Here is a 20489-nt window from a genome sequence, read left to right on the forward strand (position 1 = left end):
TGTTTCTCCACACTTTCAGCTTGCTGTCCCTGGCCCATTGCCACGGCATGCCGGAGCCCATGGGTTTACCCTGGAAGAGTACTCTTGAGAAAACTAGGGCAAGATCACAGTGCCTTACAGAAGAAGCCCTGTGCATCTTTAGCAGATTCAGATTTCTTAGGCCAATAAAGGAGAACAAAATTTGTCAGTGTGTTTTTATATTTATTGTGGTGATGAACTCACCTCCCGTATTTAAATGGCTCTGGCCATCAGTTGACGTTTTCAAGGAATTTTTTAATCACCTGACCCAGCAGATATAGTAAGATTTATTCAGATCTTTGTGTTTGGTAACGAATAGTAACACACTGTTAGAGACTTGCTAACTATACTCTTAAAGTATCCTTGGGGCTTCTGGCTAAAATTTGAAGGTATCTATGGTGTAAAAGCTTACTTAGGAGACTTTAAAAAAAAAAAAAGATATCAAATGATTGCTTAAAATAAGTTGCATGTTTATAGAACAATTTATTATACTTCAGTAGAACTGAAGTAGTTCTTTAGAGAATTGGTAATATCATTCTTCCTTCCCGTCTTGTAGACATTATTGTATAAGCCTTTAATGATCCTATCCTTTGGGGCCCCTGGGTGGCTCATTCGGTTTAGTGTCTGCCTTCAGCTTAGATCACGGTCTCAGGGTCCTCGGATAGAGCCCCCGGGTTGGGTTCCCTGCTCAGCATGGAGTTGGCTTCTCCTTCTCCCTCTGCCTCCTGCTCACATGCACGTGCTCTCTCAAATAAATAATAAAGAAATAATCTTTTTAAAAAATGATCCTATCGGGATCCCTGGGTGGCGCAGCGGTTTAGCGCCTGCCTTTGGCCCAGGGCGCGATCCTGGAGACCCGGGATCGAATCCCACATCAGGCTCCCCGTGCATGGAGCCTGCTTCTCCCTCTGCCTGTGTCTCTGCCTCTCTCTCTCTCTCTCACTGTGTGCCTATCATAAATAAATAAAAAAAAATTTAAAAAAAAAAAAAAAAATGATCCTATCCTTTATTGTAGGTACATTCATCTTCCTCACCAAGATATAAGAGAGTCTGGGTCCGATTTCCCAGATCCTCTTGGAGGTTGAAAGTTACATTGCCAAACCTGTAGATCTTAGAATAGTCTCAGCATAATGGCCATAACAGAAATTTTGACTAAGAAGTTTCACATGAGTAGAGTACTTTCATATCTGGTTACGTTTATGTATGTCTTTTATGATAAAGAAGGACAATGAGGAGAGAGGGGTGTTGCTATTTTAAGTAGGATGATGAAAGAAGACCGTCCTGACCTAAGTCTAACACCCCCCACCTCCACCTGCCATTTCCTTCATATTGTTCTGGTTGTTTTTCTCTCACAGACACTCACTCCTGACCCTGTTTCCAACCCCCCAAGAAATGGCTCTTGAATGACCTCTAACGTTAAGGCCAGCGGACTTCATCCAGTGCTCCTTCTACCTATGTCTCAGCTGCTTCTCTTACCCTCCTTCTTGGAATTCTCCTCCTCTGGCTCGTTGAGTCCCACAGTGCCGTGGTTTCCTTCCTGCCTCTTTGGATGCTCTGATTCTTCTTAGCTGGATCATTCTCTTCTCTTGGCTCTTCATGATAGAGTTTCAAAAGTTTCAGTCCTGGCTTTGAAAAAAACCTTTCCTCCTTCCTTTATACTCACTTCATGGTTGATGTCCTTCCTGCCCACGGATTAAGTTCCTTTCTGTGTGCTTGTTTTCTAACTTCTTATCTTCCATCTAGAGCAGTCTTTTAATCCTGAATTCATGTTAGCTCAACACCTCTGTAAAGAAACTCATGATCTGCCCCACAGACTGCCCTCCTCCCACGTTTCCTAACTCGAAGTTTGGCACCAGTCTGCCCAGTCATGCACGCCGGAGCCCAGGACTCTTCTTTGACACCTCTGTCTCCTTTACCTCCCACTTCTGGTCTATCATTAAGTTCAGTTTATTTTTCTCTTAAATGACTTCCATATATTCCACCCCAGCTCTGTTTCCATTTCTCTCTCTGAAGTATCACCATCTCCTACCTGGAGAGCAGGAGCTTTTAAACTAATCTTCCAGCACCCAGCACCCATTTTTCAAATCTGTTTCTCCATCAGTCTTTAAGTGAGGTGAGGAAGGAGTGGGGGGGGGGGGAAAGAACAGAAAATCCTCTTTTTAAAATCCTTCTCGGGTTTCCTAATTGACATTAAAGAGGTTTGTCAAGATCTACTAAAACTGTGTGATCCAGAATCTTATACGGAAGAATCTGAGTTTCTTTTGTGACCTCACATATCTCTAGTGCTTAGGACAGAGCTCTGCACAGAGTAGGTGCTCAGTAAACACCTGTTGTAGAAGGTGCAGACACCTTCAGTTTCTGGGGCGGTGCCTGGCTCATAGTAGTAACTCAATAAATTTGTGGTCATTAAGTTCATAAAAGGTGATTATCTCCTTCCTCCCTCCCTTGCTCCCTTCCAAGTTGATTCTTTTTACCTCTGTTGCCCTTCTCTGTTTCAGGGGCCCCGGGTGAATATGGGTGGTGGTTTCATGCTTTTTCACTCTGGTCTCATGGGGAGTTGCTAAGATAATTTACCGGTATACTGACATGAGAGAAGATGGTGTTCTGAGCTGATGCAGGAAGGGTAATTTTTTTCCCTAAGAAACTCAAAAATTCTTTCCTAGACACTCCTATTTGTGCTATAAGCTGTTCTGTATAAAAGAGGCTACATTAGGGGGGAAGAAGTCATAGGAACTTCTTTTGTGAAAAAACATGACAGTGACTTAATGCTTCATAAAGGACAGTAGTAGATACTTGAATAGTGAGAAAATGATGCATTTCTTTATGGTGGGTAATATTGTAAATCACAGTGCATCACAACAATATATTTCACTGTCTCAAGTCTTCAGCTTAATTGGGGTAGAGAGGAAATATAGCTCCTGGTCTGTATTCCAGAAATGAACCTCTGGATAGCATTGCATCAAAGATTTTTTACAAGTAAATAATTAATTGGTTTAGAGCAAGCTGACAAATATAATTAAGCAATTTATAGTTGAAATATTCAGTATTTCTCTAATTAGTGACAAAGGAATACCTGAGGCTGTGGTCAGATGAAATACTTCCCAGATGAGTTTTAGGATAAAAGGAAATCTAGAATTTTTCATCATATATTTCTTTATCATCAGTAATCAGAATTTTAAAGGAAAACAGACTCCTAAAAAACATTTCAGTTTATCAAGTTGTGATTTATGTACTATGTATTTTCTTTATCATACCCTAAATTGGACCAGTAGATGCTCCATTTTGCAGTAAGCCTTTTTAATACTGCTTATTTCACACTCTTTGAACATCAAGAAACATATTTGTTGATGGAGAGAGCTTAGTGTAGAAAAGATGAGAGACTAAACTCAGAAAGAGATAAATAAAAGCTTTGGCTTTTTTTAGCTTGTCAATAGAAATATTGCTAAAATGTGCTTCAAATTTTCATAGCCCATTTTTCCAACATATAATTTCTTAGATTTCTAATTACCTCTTGGTTTGAGGCAGAAGAAAAATGTACATATCTTTAACATTATATTTGTAAAGACCTCTATTTTGGTAAAATGCGAATAAAACACAGTATAACCCAATGTAATAAATCTCTTAGGGGTAACTCAGAAGTTTGTTATCTGCCAAAAGATTTTCATATGCACTAAGAAGTCAATCAACATTATACTTGGAGATTTTTTTGAGTGAAATACGGATTACTGATTTAAATGAGTATCTATCCAATCCCTCCTCTGCCCACCCTCTGTCTCTGGAGGCCATAAATCTGGTGTGTGTGTGTGTGTGTGTGTGTGTGTGTGTGTGTGTGCGCGCGCGCGCGCGCGTGCGTGTGTGTGTGCGCGCGCGCACGTGTGTGTGAAATTCTACATCTAAGTGAAATCATACAGCATTTTCCTTTCTCTAACTTACTTAGTGCAGTGCACTCAAGGTTCATGCCTATTGTTGCAAATAGTTTTTCTTGTTTTCTTTTATGGCTGAATAATGTTCTTTCATATATATATCTGACAAAAAAAAAAAAAAGAAGCTGTCACAGCTTTTTTTCCATTCATTGGCAGTGGTCATTTGTGTGGTTTCCGTGTCTTGGGTATTGTAAATAATGCTGCTATGAACATAGGGATGCCAGATATCTTTTTTGAGTTAGTGTTTTCATTGCTGTAGACCTATTCCTAGAAGTGGAATTGCTGGATCATATGCTAGTTCCATTTTTAACTTTTTAGGGATCCTCCATACTGTTTTCCATAGTGGTTGTGCCAATTTACAAGTCTACCAAAACTGTACAAGAGTTCCATGTCAGCATTTATCTTTTGTTTTTTGAAGATGGCCATTCTGACAGGCAGGAGGCATCTCTCATTGTGATTTTGATTTGCAGTTCTCTAATGACTAGTGTTTTTGAGCATCATTTCATGTACCTGTTGGCTATTCATGTATCTTCTTTGGAAAATGTCTATTTAGGTCTTTGTCTATTTTTTAATTACATGATTATTATTATTACTATTTGCTATTGAGATGTATTAGTTCTTTATATATATGGTTTGCACATCTTTTCCCCGTTCCGTAGTTTGCCTTTTTGCTTTGTTGATCCTTTCTTTGAAGCTTCGTAGTTTAATATGGTGACACTTGTTTGTGGTTGCTGCTACTTATGGTTTAGGTGTCCTTTCTGAAAAAATTGCTGCCAAGACCCATGTCAGTGAGCTTTTTTCCTGTTTTCCTCTAGGAGTTTCATGGTTTCAGGTATTAGACGAACTCTTTCATTCATTTCAAGATAACTTTGGTGAGTGCTGTAAGATAGAGGTCTAGTTTCATTCTTTTACAGGTGAATATCCAGTTTTCTCAGCACCATTTGTTGAGGAGACTATCTTTTCTCCATTGAGTATTCTTAGCTGTCTTGTCAAATATTAGTTAACTGTACATGCTTGGGTTTATTTCTGGGCTTCAATTCTGTTTCGTTGGTCTGTTTGTTTTCATGACAGTACCATACTGTTTTGATTATTATAGCTTTATAGTATAGTATGAAATCAAGAAGTGTGATGCCTGCCACTTTTTCTTTCTTCAGATTGCTTTGACTTTGGCTATTTGGGGTCTCTTGTGGTTCTAAATTTAAGAACTGTTTTTTCCTACTTCTATGAAAAAAAATTCCATTAGAATCCTGATAGGGATTGCATTGACTCTGTACGTGGCTTTTGGTAGTATTGACATTTTAACAACTTAAAATTCTTCCACATCTGAACTCAGGATACCTTTCGATTTATTTTAGTGCCACCTTTGATTTCTTTCATCGGTGTCTTACAGTTTTTAGATAGAAAACTCCTTTGTTAAATTTATTCCTAAGTATTTTATTGGTTTTAATGGTATAGGATTTATTTGTTTGTTTATTTGAGGCATAGAGAGAGGGTATAGGATCATTTTATTTTGTTTTCAGGTAGCTTATTGTTAGTATATAGAAACATTGCTGATTTTTTTATAATAAATTTATTTTTTATTGGTGTTCAATTTACCGACATACAGAATAACACCCAGTGCTCATCCCCTCAAGTGCCCCCCCTCAGTGCCCGTCACCCATTCATCCCCACCCCACTGATTTTAATGCATTTTGTTTACTGAATTCATTGATTACAACTAACAGTTTCTTGGCTGAATCTTTAAGATTTTCTCTATATTTAAAATCATGTCATCTACAAATAAAGACAGTTTTACTTCTTCCTTTCCAGTTCTGATATTTTTAATTTTTTTCTCTTGTCTGATTGCTGTGGCAAGGACTTCTACAATGTTGAATAGGAGTGGTGAGAGTGGGCATCTCTGTCTTGTTCCTGATGTAGGATATCTTTTCTTAATATATTTAGATATATGCTGTCTTCCTGGATATGCAACTTGTATTTTCTGCATTGTTACCACTGGTATGGCATTCCCTTTAAATTTGGTAGAAGCCTTAAGATTATTTTCCTGCATGCACATGTAAAGTTAATTTTATATATTGATTTATCCTGGTTTAGAAAGTCACTTTGTATTATTCTTTTATTGCTAATTATCACAAAGTTAGCAACTTAAAACAACACAAATTTATTATCTCACAGTTTCTATGGGTCAGTAGTTCACAAACCAGTTAGTGGGTTTTCTGCTTGAGGTCTTTGAAGATGGAAATCAAGGTGCCAGCTGGAGCTGTGATTTCATCTGGGGATAAGGGTTTCCTCCCACTTCACTGGTTGGTAGAAGAATTCAGTTCCTTGCAGTTACATGGCTAAAGTCCCTACTGTCTTTGTGGTTATCAGCTGGGGGCCATCCTTCCTTCTTGAGGTCTCTTGTTCGTGGCCACAAGGCCCTCTCCATAACCTGGCAGTTTGTTCCCTTGAGGCTAGCAGTGGAGTGTCTCTCACTTTGAATCTCTAACTTTTTTGAAGGCTTACTGGGTTAGGCAAGGCCTACCCAGGATAATGTTTTTGTTTAACTCAAAAGCAGCTGTGTTTGGCGCCTTAATTACATCAGCAGAATCCTTCCTGCAGTATAAGACCACATGATAGAGGAATGATGATTCATCATATTTGCAATGCAGCTTACACACAAGGGGAGGGGAATTATATACCAGAACTTGGGAGTTTTGAAGGGTGAAGTTTGTCTTAGAATTCTGCATACCACAAGCTTTGATAAATTAGCTAAAATATTAACAATGTTTCAGAGATAATTATTATCTCCAAATATTAGAACGTATAAATCTCGTTCACCTTCTTGGTGTAGTTGTTTTTTTTTTTACAATTTCAGACACGTTTTTATTTGTACTTATCCAAATTTAGAGGCTGGGCTGGAAATAGAATCACTTTGAAATGTCTCTTATACTTTTGACCTTTGAATCCTTTAAGCAATAAAATCTTCCTAGTAGTATCATCTATCTTGGATAACTCTGATTTATAGTTTACCAGGACACCTATCATTTCCATTTCAGCATCTGGCATAAAACATATAGTCCAAGCCAGACAACTATGAGAATTGCCAGTGATTCCAAATGTGGCCTGTTTCTCTCGGAGTCTTTTGTGTAAGATTATCGTCTATATTATATCATATATGACCTTAGATTTATTTGGAGGCTTATGGTTACAGTCAGTGGGACTATCTGAAAAAAATCCATATGGAATTGAATATTATATACATTTGTATATATACATAGCTACCTCCTCATGCATGAACAATCATATAGATTTATGTCTATATATGGCATATATGTGTATATGTGTCATACAGAATTATTTGTATAAAAGTAATGTTACTGATAAAATATCACCTGGGTTTTCTTTGATACTTGAGTAGTTTGATAGCAAAGAAGTATAGAACTTAGGAGTTTTAGTAAGTTAAAAATCATATATCCTAATTACCATTTTATAATTCTGTGAGCATAACTAAAAGGCAATATATAACTTTTGAACTGTATTTACTCAGGAAAATTGAAGTTAATTTTCAAAGAATGTCTTGCTGTTTACATTTGTAGGTAATACTGATCTAAAGCTGCCTTTTAAAAATCAAGTAACATCACATGCAATAGTACCACTTAATAAACAATTAAGTGGAGAAGAGATGCAGATTCCTGTCCTTTTTGTTTTGTTTTTTTTTTTTTTTCTAAATGGATTTCTACCAAGAGAATTTAACTGTCTTGTTATTGTTCTGCTCTGTTTCCTTTGTCCATTAAGAATAGTGAAATATCTTTCTAACTATCTTACCAATGTCTGGTAAAACAGAACCAGAAGAATGTATTAAAGAGGCGAATGTTTCCGTTTATCTTTGTGACCTTATGTCACTAAAGATTAACTTTCTGCTTCATTTGTCTCACTCTTTGTATCTCTAGTACTCTGTTGCAGCAAAGAAAACATCTTAAAGGTTTCCAAGTGTCTTCTTTATTAATTTTAGTTATGTGGAAGCTTCTCTTAAAAACTATTCATGTGACAGCAATGCAGGGATTATTCTGTGTGGTAAATCTGATGCATTCATATATTTCTTACGGACTTTTAAAAAAATGTCCTAAGTTTTCTCAATATCAATATGCTAATGTCCAGAAAGCACCTTCTTTGGGGCAAAAACATTTTGACGTTAAGGAGGTTATTTTTCTTGTTTGCTAAATAGAAGGTTGTTGTTTTTCCCAAGGCTTAATTGCTCAGAGAAAAATCTTTACCTGTTTCACATTTCCTATCTTTGGATGAAACCTATTTCAGCTTCCTTAAAAATCCATACAATTTTAGTAGGGGGCAATGAATAGACTATATTGATGTTCTATTAAATTATAACCTAGAAACAGCTGAATACTTCGTGGATTTTCTGACATTACATGAAAGGAAAAAGATAGTGGAGCTTGCATGGGAAATATTTTATCAAAGTAGATAAACTCATATGCCAGTGATAAGTGTTTTCAGTGGTCTCATGGCTGCCAATCCCATTCCACTTCACACCGTCTAGAGTGACTTCAGATTGCTGAATTTTATTCAGAATGCCAAGAGTGAAAATATTCACATGCTGCAAGTTAGTATTAGGTACCAAAATTCTAATTTTAACTATTTTACATATTTATGTAATTTTCAAAATTGTGTAGAGCAAGTATTTGTGCAGTTTAGTCTGTTGAGACCTCCTTACACCTACAGAGGAAAGATGTTTCTGCAGAAAGATTAATATATAATACATATCTCACTTAGAACTCTCAGTTTTGCTCTCAGAAGCATCCTATCCTTTCCGTCACACAGTCGCTGTGCATCGAATTTCTTTGAAATAACCACTGCAAAATGTAGTCTTATGAAAATGCATTATAATTACAAAGATATGTTTGGGAACATAACATCCGTTCTGATGGTAAATGTTTGACCTATTGCAAGTTTCTCTAACTACCTGTCAACTCATGTGAAGATCATTTGTAGTATTAACTGGACCTATGGGGATCTCTGAGGTATTACTGTTACTATTATTATTGTTTGCTTTGTTTTTATTAACTGGAGACTTAAAGGATAGGACATACCAGTAAAGTAGCATTATTTTTACATGTGAAAATGGGCCAAGCAGGCATTTATTTATTTAAGTTGTATTTGTACCCGAGGTCATAAAACCATAGATAATATTTTAGAGACACTGGGGACCAAAAAACTGATCTCCAAGCTCTCTGTTCAGTATAGAGAGGAAATTGAAGCCTGCTGAGGGTAAGAGGCTTGCTCAAGGTAGCATAACCAGTTATGTCATGGCTCATAATTAGGTCTTTATAAAAGGTGAGATAATAATAGATTATGTTAGGGGCACATTAAACATCTGAGAACATTCCTAAGCAGACAATACATCCTTATATTTGACATAAAACTATTTCCTTCTTCTTGTTAGATAACTTGGAAGAGATGGAGCTGATGCTTGTAATTCTAGTTCTCTTATTACTTCATTATTTCTCATTATCACATTATCTTTTTTCCTGATCTTCTGCAGGAATGCCTTGCATACCCAGGATCACATTTGTTGCTTTTTGTTTTTGTTTTAACTACAGCAGTACATTTCTAAAAGATTCTGTGTATATTGTTTCCAGGACCAGCTACATAATTGTGGGTCCTTCATTGTCAAATTGTTAAGAGTTTCAAGATGGCAACAACAGAGCATTAAACTAAGTACAGTGACCTGCATGATTGTGTAGGTTGCACACTTATGAAGCCAGCCAGTTCTAGATATTTTTTCTGAAACTTCTTTCTTTAAAGAATAACAGACTGAAAAAAAAAAAAAGAATAACAGACTGAACCATGGACTTAACTATCTTGATACCATGGAAATTAATTTTTTTTAATAAAACAATACAATTTCCTGTTTTTTTCTCTGTGGATAAGTTTATTATAGGTCATATCACTGAAGCATTTCCCAAAATGTCTTGAGAAGAAAGGCTAGAATTGTAAAACTTAGAAATAAGTAATGTATATGTTCCATTTAGAGTGATGGTCTAGAGTACAGGAGCCACGTGATCCAGTTCAGTCCAAAAAATGATCCCTATATATATTAAATGTCCACTATTTAATTGGATTGTATCTTGGGTATTTACCTTGGAGGAGAATGTTAGATGATTTTTTTTTTCTTAATAGTTGTGACTATTTTCCCGCATCCTCAAATGGAAGCAGCTTGCTTTAGCTGTCCTCTTTCATATTAATATACATGCATATATGTCACTTAAGTGGCAGTGTAAATATATTTTACCAGGTGTGCTGAATTTCACCTAAGAGAAATGCTGGTAATTTTTTTACATGTAACTGAGAATATAATGTATTCTGATGTTTTATATGTACATTGACTAGCTCTTTGATATATGTTTCTTTAATTTGAATAATGTTCAGTGTTTACCTGAATGATGTTGATAGAAATAGTAAAGAGGTTTTTAAAATAAACAGTATTTGAAGCTTTGCATAGTGAAAAGATGAATCTGTTTTTTAAGAGAAGACTAATTAAAGTTAATTCCAAGTGATCAAATATACCTGAGTGCCAATACCTGCCTGTTCATAAACTTTTATACATTTTATTTTCAGGTTAAAAAAACTTGAAGTTCTGTTTCATAATGCAAATATAATAAAGAGCCATATTGTATAATCTTCTTTTTCCCATAATGTTTATTGATACTAACCTTTAAAAATTTTGGCTACATTATTTCTTGCTTTATTAAAAACTTACCACATGACAAATATATGTACATTTTTAATTTCTATATGTTGGCATTAGATTTTTTTTCTAATCTAGAGCTAGTTACATAGAGTGTTGTTTTTAGAAGTAGGATTTTTGAATAATGTTATTTGACTAAAGAATTAACAGATATGTGTATATTAGAATAAGTTTCAAGAAAAGATTCTTTTTTTTTTTAATACTTCAGCATTATGGAAGTTCTGCCCAGTGATATTAATATAAATTTTACCAGTAGTAAAAAGAATTCAGATTTTCATTGCTTTTTTTTTTTTTTTTCTGTTCATCCTCTGTTTAAGAGATAGCCAACAGTGCCACCATCAGAACAAACAGGCTTTTCTCATAAGTATTGGTTTTCTAAAAAAAAAAAAACAACAACAACAAAAAAAAACCCTACACTTAAGAAGTGGTAGAATATTGCATGTGAGTTAAACAGATAAAATATATTGTGAAATGCTAATGACATAATGAAACTGCCTCTCATTTCTTTTATGATCAAATCAGATTCATAAAATTATTCTTCAGAAACCTTTTACTAATTTGGACACTTATGTTTTTTTGCCAGGTCATTCTGTCCAGGTAGCATTATAATTTGATGTCAATTTATCGTCTTCATCTTTAATTTGTTGTTCAAAGAGACAGTCTCAAAGAATATAAAAACATGAAAATGATCAGACTGTCTTGGTCTGTTAACATCTTCCCTAATGTGCATTTTGAGGGCAGTTTTTTTCATTCTGCCTTTTCCTAAATATATAGTTTATTTTTTAAATAATGAGACTATGAAAGTAAGCTGCCAAGTTAATTATAATTATGATTTCAGAATCTATATTAAAGCATAAAATTTTTCTTTCATGGTTTGATGCTTATATGATGCAGTATATTTATTTTTGAATGAAAAGAAACCTGGTCCCCATCTTCCTGTTGACATCAAACAGTCTTCTGATATGCTAATCCAGCATCAGGGAGAGCACATAGACAGGCTTTATTTGGACTCATTCCAAATCTGAAAGAAAATTATGTGTATAGAACTGATTTTGCAGTATGGCCCCTTAGAATGAAAAGTGATGTTGACACAATCTGCAATTAAAAATACTTAATATTGAAACATGATATGGGAGGTTTTCAGCATTTTAGTAACAACCCTGATCTCCTTTTTAATTACCTGGTCATCTAATTGTTATTTGCTTTTTGCTACTGGTGTTAATAGCCATTGAATTTAGCTAAGTGCATTTCCATAGTATATGCTATGGTAAACATTAACCTAAAGTTACTAGCTTTCCCTTAAAGATTTATCCTTTTGGCATATTGAGTACATATGAGACAGTAGATATAACCTTTCACTAAGTATAAACTAGGGTTATCAGCAAATTTCCCTGTGGTGGTTTTCCTTTCAGCCTGCCCTCAGCTGGTCACAGGGGTAAAAAATTGACAGAGAAACTTGTTTTGGAGTTATCTCAGTTACGGTTTCTCCATATTCAATAACAAATCAAATCAATTGAACTTCCAAAAACATTCCCAGATAAAATGCACTACAGTACACATTTAAATGTTGATATCTGTGTATACTTAAAAAGTTAAAATTATCACAGAATTTCATAAAAACTTGATTAAACGTAGTATTTCCTGTTGGTCATTTTTAAATATTGTTAAACAGGAAACCAATTGCATTTTTGTTTTAGAAACAATTTTTATGTAATGAATCTTTATGAATTTCCGGAAACTAAGCACTTTGTTCTTGAAGGAAGTATATTCTAGCAAACGTAATATAGGAAAATGGGCATAAATGTATGCGTCTGGTTTTGTAGTTGTTTAGATGATTGCCGTCTTAGGGATGACGGCCCACTCTTTCCCAACCACCTTGTTGGTGCTCAGCTTTTTGCCTGGACCTTCCTATAATATTTTTCTTCCATGAAGTTTAGTTTCATCCAAAGTGCAGGCTTGACTTATAATGTGCAGTAGAAATATTCATGAAAACTTTTTACATAAATCTCCTTTATTTAATTTTTAATAAATTAACTGATATTTCAAATCACCAAGGTGGTTCAATATTTAAAAGGAATTCTATAAGTAAAATCTTCTGTCAGGAGACGAATTGTCTTTTAATGAACATAATTACCTTCAGGTTTCCAGACTATTTTATTCTGGGTTTTCTTAAAATGAAATTTGACACTGTCCTTTTAGGATAGGAAATTACTTTACATAGATGTTAATTTTTTGAAACATTGGACATCACAAAGATGTAGCGTTTATATGGCCTGTGCTAACTTTAGATATAATAGTGAGAGATTTAAGCTAATATGTCAGGTAAGATTCTTGGATTCATCTCACTGTGGGGAATCATATGCTTTTTAGTTGGTAAAAATAGAAAAACGTAGATGTTTTTCTGACTTAAGGCATTTTGCATGTCAGAATTTAGTCTTAAGATATTTTAATTCCTATAATTCTTATTTTTAATTTTTTAAAAAGCATTTTAAGAAACAAAAGAGGCTAATTCCTGAAAGGACCGTTTGGAAGTACTTTGTTCAACTCTGCAGTGCATTGGAACATATGCATTCTCGACGAGTCATGCATAGAGGTAGGCTAAAAATCTCAAATAATTTCTAATGTTGTTTTAAATGATGCAGGTTATTAGGCAATTTAAAAATAAATACCTGTCAGTCATGACATAGTTTCATGCTTTCTCCGCTAATTATTTCCAAATTATTTATTAGGAAGAAAAGCCTTTAAGTAAAGCCCTACTTGTTTTAAGTGAGAATTAGTTATTGTTCTTCTTGCCTCTTCTGAGCATCTTATTGATTATGTTGGTAAATTAAAAAATAAAAAAGCGCAGGAAAGCAGTTGAATATGCATAAGGAAGATTTCTTCTTCAAACGAGCAATGTATCTTATGGTCACCTCGGTTTTTAATTTTTAACATTAGCTCTTAATGTATTCTTGAATGTCGATCAAATAGTTGGGCAGAGCATGTGAAGATTACATCACGTAGGAACTGATCCTCTGATTTTGGGGTGTGAAAAATTTCAGTACAGTTTATTTAAGCAATTATGATTTCTAAGGTCATCTTAAATAAAGAATTATGTTCATAATAGAGTTATGGTTTTCTATCTTATGTAAACCTATCAATAAATTAATATTTAATAAGATATTTAACATTGATATAAAGCAGGCATAAATTTATTTTGTACTTTGAATTTCACAAAAGTTTATTTGAAAATGCATCTTAAATGGAAATTAGTAGCAATCTCCATCATGCTGCATTGATGATTATTTCTCTGTCAAAGGACTGAGCACTCAGAAATAATTAGGATATATCAAAATTATTCAAAATAAAGCAATTGGATCAAAATTCAAACTGACTTCCCTTCATTTTTAAGATAGATTTTAAATTCTGCCATGAAAAGTATTTTAATCCCTTGAAAATGCCTAAGCTGACATCATCTTTCACCTGATTCCTTTATCTATTCACAGATATAAAACCAGCTAATGTGTTCATTACAGCCACTGGAGTGGTCAAACTTGGAGATCTTGGGCTTGGTCGGTTTTTCAGCTCCAAAACCACAGCTGCACATTCTTTAGGTAAGAGACAGTATAATCTCATTCAATTACCGTGCGTGTGTGTTGGGTGGTGGGGTGGAAAACAACATAAGGGATGTACTAATTATATGCCAGCTCTTACATTCTAAATACAACTATTTTTAAAATCATTAGATCCTGAGTAGGTCCCTATTGGACATAATGTGTCCATTCACATGACAGTCAGATACTTCTGTTAATTTGATCCCAGGTAGACATTTGGTAAAAAAAAGAAAAAAATGCTAATAAAGTTGGTTTTAACAATTGCCATGAAACATTCTTTTCATTATCCATTTAACAGTATTCAGATAATATGATGATTAAACTATATCCTGAAAGAAGACCTCACTTGACTATTTAAAAATATGATAGTAATTTGTAAATGTTTTTTTTTTTTATGAAAATAACACATATAGTTGTGATTACTGTAGAGGGGAGAGCCTAAAGACGGCCTATAACTAGTGAGGAAAATACTCTCCTAGATTATATAGAAGATATCTGCAGTTTAGTCGTTCTGGAACTAATAATGTAGCAGTGTCTCATATCTAAAATAAAACTAAATGTAGCTATTACAAAATAATATTAACGATGGAAAGAAAGTGATCTACTTCAGAAACCGTAGAAATTACTAGGAGGAAATAATTTTTGGGCCGAATAACCTAAACAGAGTGACAGAGCTTCTCTTAAAACCGATCAAATTGCATTTCATTCTTGTAAATATAAAACTTAGATAAAATGGTAACAATGAGAATAAAATAAGAATTAAGATAAAAATAAGTGGACTTTGTGCCCTATCTTTGATGTCATAACTTTATTGAAAACTATTAAATTTTTTTATAAAATTGTGTTTAAATATGAAGTTAAAAACTTGAAAATGGCCTGATGAAGATAAGTGAATTACACTAAATAGCACAGTAACGAAATGAGCATCTGAATTAGTTGACTAGACTTTTTAAAGTTTTTCCAGCCTTGTTAGTAAGACTCTATGTGGCCTTGAACCTGTCATTTTTTTTTTTTTTTTTTTTTTACATCTAGAACAGTATCTGGCATGTAAGTAGGCTCCCGATCACTGTTTGCTGAGTGAAAAAATACTGGATTAAAGAGTGGTAGAAAGATAATACTTTACCCTTTTCACAGAGTTTTAATTTTGTCAAGTACTTTAAGAAAATAAGGTTTCAACTGATGTTGAGTAATACTGTCTTGTTCCCTTTCACTTTAGATTTTATTTTTTTGGAGCATCACACATTTTTCTCTGTAAGAAAATTTGGTATGAAATTCTCTAAGAAATGCATAAATTTGGGTAGCGCTTTCACAGGTCTTATTTGAAAGTTACAGTTCTTACAATGCAAATAATATCATTTGTAAGAAGGAAACATAGATATTCCATGTCAGTGTCATTTCTCACTTAGTAAAAGTAACATATTTTCACTTTTCACATGTTCCTCACCTGAATGTCTTAACAGCATCCTGTCATTTGTTTACTTAGAAATGCTCGGTTACCCTTATGGGCGCGCACACACCTACATACCTGCACATACTCAGGCTCACACACACACACACACACACACACACACACACACACACACACACACATATTTTTAAAATGCTGCTTTGCAGACTGTCACTCTGAGTGTACTATATATAGTCACCTGACCCTGAGGATCTGGCTTCTGAAACTCAGATCTTAACAGTTTTGGAAGGGAATTTCTTTAGCTTGCCTGCCACTGTCTCATACAAAAAGTCCTAAACAGGGCTTACAAATGTGCATCTTCAAGTTTAGGTGATACGTTTGTTAGTCCAGATTATGTAAGAAATCCTAATTACCAGTTTTTATCTAAATCCATTTACTTAGGGTCATGTAGTGTTATGTGTAAATGTAAATATATATGTGGGTGTACATAAAATAAATGGGGATGCACATAATTACAAAACATTCTACAACACAACCTGTAGTACAGCCAGTGAGGAAGTATCAATGAGACACTTTCTTTGATGAATGAATCAGTAGAAAAATAATTTCACCAGGGCTTTTTCCCATATTATTTTAAGAAAAAAGTATTCTTAAAATAAGAAAATTTCTTTTATTGCTGCTTGTTCATCTCTGCAAAGTGAACATTTTGATGGTCTGAAACTAAAATTCACTAAGCAAAGTATAGTGAACATCGAGAATGAATGATTGAAATCTAACCTACGATGGGTAGGTGGACCCAATAAAAAACCTATTTAGAAGGATCAGAAAAAATTGTCTGCTAACAAAGAATATGTATTTAATAACAAGGGTATAAATCCTGACACAGACTATGTATGTTGACTTATGTTACTTTAAAAAAAATTATAACGCTCACTTGTTATTGTCATATATTTTTATTTTTAAGAGCAAATTTGAAAGATTACTTCTAAGAGTTAGTTACAAAAAGCAACTGTGGCACCTATACAAACTTATTTTGCTTATAGAAAATATGATAAAATTATTGATTTCTGTGTTGATTTGTTTTCTGATTTTACTGAGGATAATATCCTCAGGGCATGATTTATCCCAAGAGGAGATCTAAATTTTAATGAAACTACAAATAAGTGAGATCTATGTGTGGTTCATATAGTTTACTTTAAAATGAGGTTGATCCCGGGACCCAATTTCATTTAACTTTGTAAAGAAGATGTTTTTAGGAATTTAATTTAAAAAGGCAAAAATTAATAGGATTTTAAAACATCTTGCTATATATTTTCTTTTTTCCAAAATATATAGTATTATTCAGAAATGAAGTAAAGGGTAATGTTTTTCCTTATTTTGATTAATTAATAAGAATCCACACCGGCAAAATTATTGTATTTTTAACAATTCTTAAAAGATTAGCAAGCCTTTGAATTTTTCAATTCCGTATTCATTTTACAGCACTTATTATATTATTTCATTTCATGATTACTGATCAACTTGCAATAAAATCTGCAGTTCTCTCACATGTGCTGTAGCAAATAAAGTTGTACAGGTGGTCACATTTGTAGTGTTTTCAGAAGCATCTTCCTTAATTAAAAGTATGTCAATATAGAGAATAGGACAAAAAATTACAAATACTAAATCTGATGTTGCTGGATGTTTGAACTATGTTCAAATCCTCAGAATCGAAAAAAAACAATTTCTCAGAGGCCTTCAGTTTTTCTTTTACTCCCTCCCTGCTCCCACCACGTACATTGAATCATAATATCTCCCTTTTTCTATTCACTTGTCCTTAATCCATCATGACTTCATCTTTAAACTAGGAAAATACTCTCCCTTCTTTCTAGTATTAAAAAAAAAAAAATCAACTATATATAATCCCAGCAGAGTTATCTTCCTAAAAGAGATTATCTAATTATGTCACTTGCCCCCAAGTTCCTGATGATTCCCTTTTGCCTAAAGAATATTATGCTGAGTCCTCAGCTAGGCTGGCAGGGTCCTCTCTAGAGTTTGATGTCCTCGATAACTTCCCATTCTTACCGTCGACTGCACATCCCCACCTCATTACGTGCCAGCTGTGTTTTTCCTCTTGCTCTGTTCTGAGTGTGAGAAATAGCATGATGTTTTGGAGAAAACGGAGCACATCTGGATTTACATGTCCATTGTTCTTCAGGACTTTGATCAAACCATTTACTAACTTTCTAACTTTTCAGTTTATAAATTTATTTATAAAAATAGAGATATGGATAATAACTATTCTATGTTGTGCCCTAATCTCTAATAATACAATTATCTATAATAATACAGTGAATGTAAAAGTGTTTTCATTCACTGTGATGTGCTGTTAAGTTGCTTAGGTTAACATGATTGTGGTGGTGGTGGTGGTGGTGGTGGCGGTGGCGGTGAAGATGTAGAAAAAGAAGAGGGGAGAAGGAGAAGAAATTCATGGACTGTTTTTTATTCTGTTAAAATACCTGAATTTGAATCCTTTACAAGACAGTTTTAATACCTTTTCTGTGCATGTGCTGTTCCAGGGACCGGGAACAAGCCTAAACATGACCAGTCTTATTCATTGATCTTATCTTGTGGTGAGAGGGAACAGATAATCATCTTGTGTCTTTGTGGGTTGTTGTTGGTGGTGGTTTTTTTTTTTTTTTTTTTCCCTGATTTGTCAGCCATGTGACAGAGTGTGACTAGGAGGAGAATTATTTTAGAATTATTTTAGGCCTGGTCAGACAAGGCCTCTGTGAGGAGGCGATGTGTGAACCGAGATCAAGATGCGGAAGCAGCGGCCACACAGGACCTGGGGAACATGTCTCAGGCCACCCGAAGAGCAGTGTGCACGGGGGGCAGATGCGGGATCAGCTCTGGCTGTCGAGAGCGTGCTGGAGCGGGGTGAGGGAAGGGCCTCGGCCCTGCGTGGGAGAAGGTCACATCTTACTCCACACGTGGCGGCAGGTTTCTGCGAGGTTGTAGTCGGATGTGCTGCGAAGGCTGCAGCCCTGAGTCTGCCATCGTCTTCTGGGTCATCCTGCCCAGTGTGGTCTGCTGTGTTCAGGTTCTTCTGTGCCCACTGGTTGCCCTCCTTTGTCTCTGAACACCTCCCATGTGCTCCCCAGAACTGAGCAGAGACACCACATCAACTCATCAGCCGTGGACTAGAAAGTTGGTCACTGTCTGTAATCTATGCTCTAGACCTTTCCTTTGTGTTTGTTCCCCTCCTCCTTTTGTTTTGTTGAGTTTACCTTAAGTCAGATCTTTATTTAGTGCTTTTGTATTGATTTGGACAGAGGGTGTTGCTAGGGAGACTAATTACAGGATTATATATATCCCTGTGAATCTTGCCAGGGTTTTTTTTTTTTTTTTATTGTCAACCTTATAAATGTTACAGGTGTTAGAAAATCTCTTATATGTATGTCTATATCTTAAAATTTAAATGCGGACACATCTGTCTCCCTTGACTCAAACTTCTTGACAGTCTAGATAAGTGACTTTCAAATTTCTTGACAGTGACCCCAGCAACATTGTGACCCCATAGGAACATAGCCGTGTGTAATTGAAACAAAAATTTCATGTAACGGTGTTTTACATTACAACGATATTGTCTGTTCTATTTTATCTTCCTGAAAATAATGCTAGTTGCAACCCACTAAATTGATTTTACAACTCATTAATTGGTAATGACCTGCAATTGGAAAACAGTGGTCTGTGTTTACAATGCTTTCTCTCTCTTTTTAAAGATTTTATTTATTTATTTATTTATTTATTTATTTATTTATTTATTTATTTATTTATTTTTAGAGAGACAGCAAGCACAAGTGGGGGTTGGTGGGGCAGAGGGAGAGGGGGAAGCAGGCTCCCCACTGAGCAGAGACCCGATGTGGGCTCCATCCGAGGACCCCGAGATTGTGCCCTTGCCGAAGGCAGATGCTTAACTGACTGTGCCACCCCGGTGCCCCTACAATGTTTTCATGCTGTTCCATTTACTTAAAGACATTTACTTAAATGAGACAAATCTGTCTCATTTTTCTACCTACTTTTAGACATTCTCCTGACTTGCTGCTTGGTTATTAGGTCAGTTGATCAAACATGAATTAGTCATTGACAGTGTTCTCTGTGTTTCTGGAGTGCCTACCCACCACCCGCATGCATGGTGGCTCTGTACCACTTGCAAGTCATTCCATTCCCTAAGATCCTTACTGAGATATGTGAGTTGTGGGTGTGGATTATTCCCATTCTAGAGTCAGAGAAACTAAGGCACAGAGAGGGAAATGGACTGTGGCTAGAAGAGAATGAGTGGGTCTGTGGCTTCCTACTGTTGTTGGCTTATAGTCCCAACACAACAGTTCATTTTTTCACCTTGGGCCACATTCTCCTGCTCTATTAATGTTTTCGTATCTGTTGTGTTTATTTCCATCTGCAGATACCTTATTCTGCTCTGTATATTGCCAGGGAACCCACATATTGAGAGCAGAGTTTGCCCCCTCTCCTGGACTTGCTTGCTCTTGATGCTCCAAGATTCAGAAGTAAACAGGAAATAGACCTCTAGGATACTGGGCTCTTTGTTCATAGCCATTCTGTCTACCGGCAACTTTGGCTGATATTTCTAAGGAAGTGGCTCTTCTAAACTGAAAACTATAATTGCACCAACACCTGTGAAGTAGGAACATGACAGTCAGGGTGTACTTTTCTTCATGTCACAAAAGACAAAATACACTTTTGTTATACTTCTTTCTTGACTTACTCTAAAGTCTCTCTTCAGCAGATGTTCTGACCCAGAG

The 20489-nt window shown here is 35.2% G+C and overlaps 1 protein-coding gene across 9 annotated transcripts in view; it reads left to right on the plus strand.

Moving 5' to 3' along the window:
- NEK7 (NIMA related kinase 7) overlaps positions 1-20489 on the plus strand; it is a 158271-nt gene that overhangs the window by 104293 nt on the left and 33489 nt on the right. For all 9 annotated transcript variants that reach the window (XM_072733433.1, XM_072733426.1, XM_072733429.1 and 6 more), the window contains 2 exons: positions 13168-13276; positions 14169-14276. In XM_072733433.1, the coding sequence (XP_072589534.1) occupies positions 13168-13276; positions 14169-14276 (217 nt within the window). The remainder of the gene's footprint in view (positions 1-13167; positions 13277-14168; positions 14277-20489) is intronic.

This window comes from Vulpes vulpes, chromosome 13 (assembly GCF_048418805.1).
Source record: "Vulpes vulpes isolate BD-2025 chromosome 13, VulVul3, whole genome shotgun sequence".
NCBI classification, from domain to species: Eukaryota; Metazoa; Chordata; class Mammalia; order Carnivora; family Canidae; genus Vulpes; species Vulpes vulpes.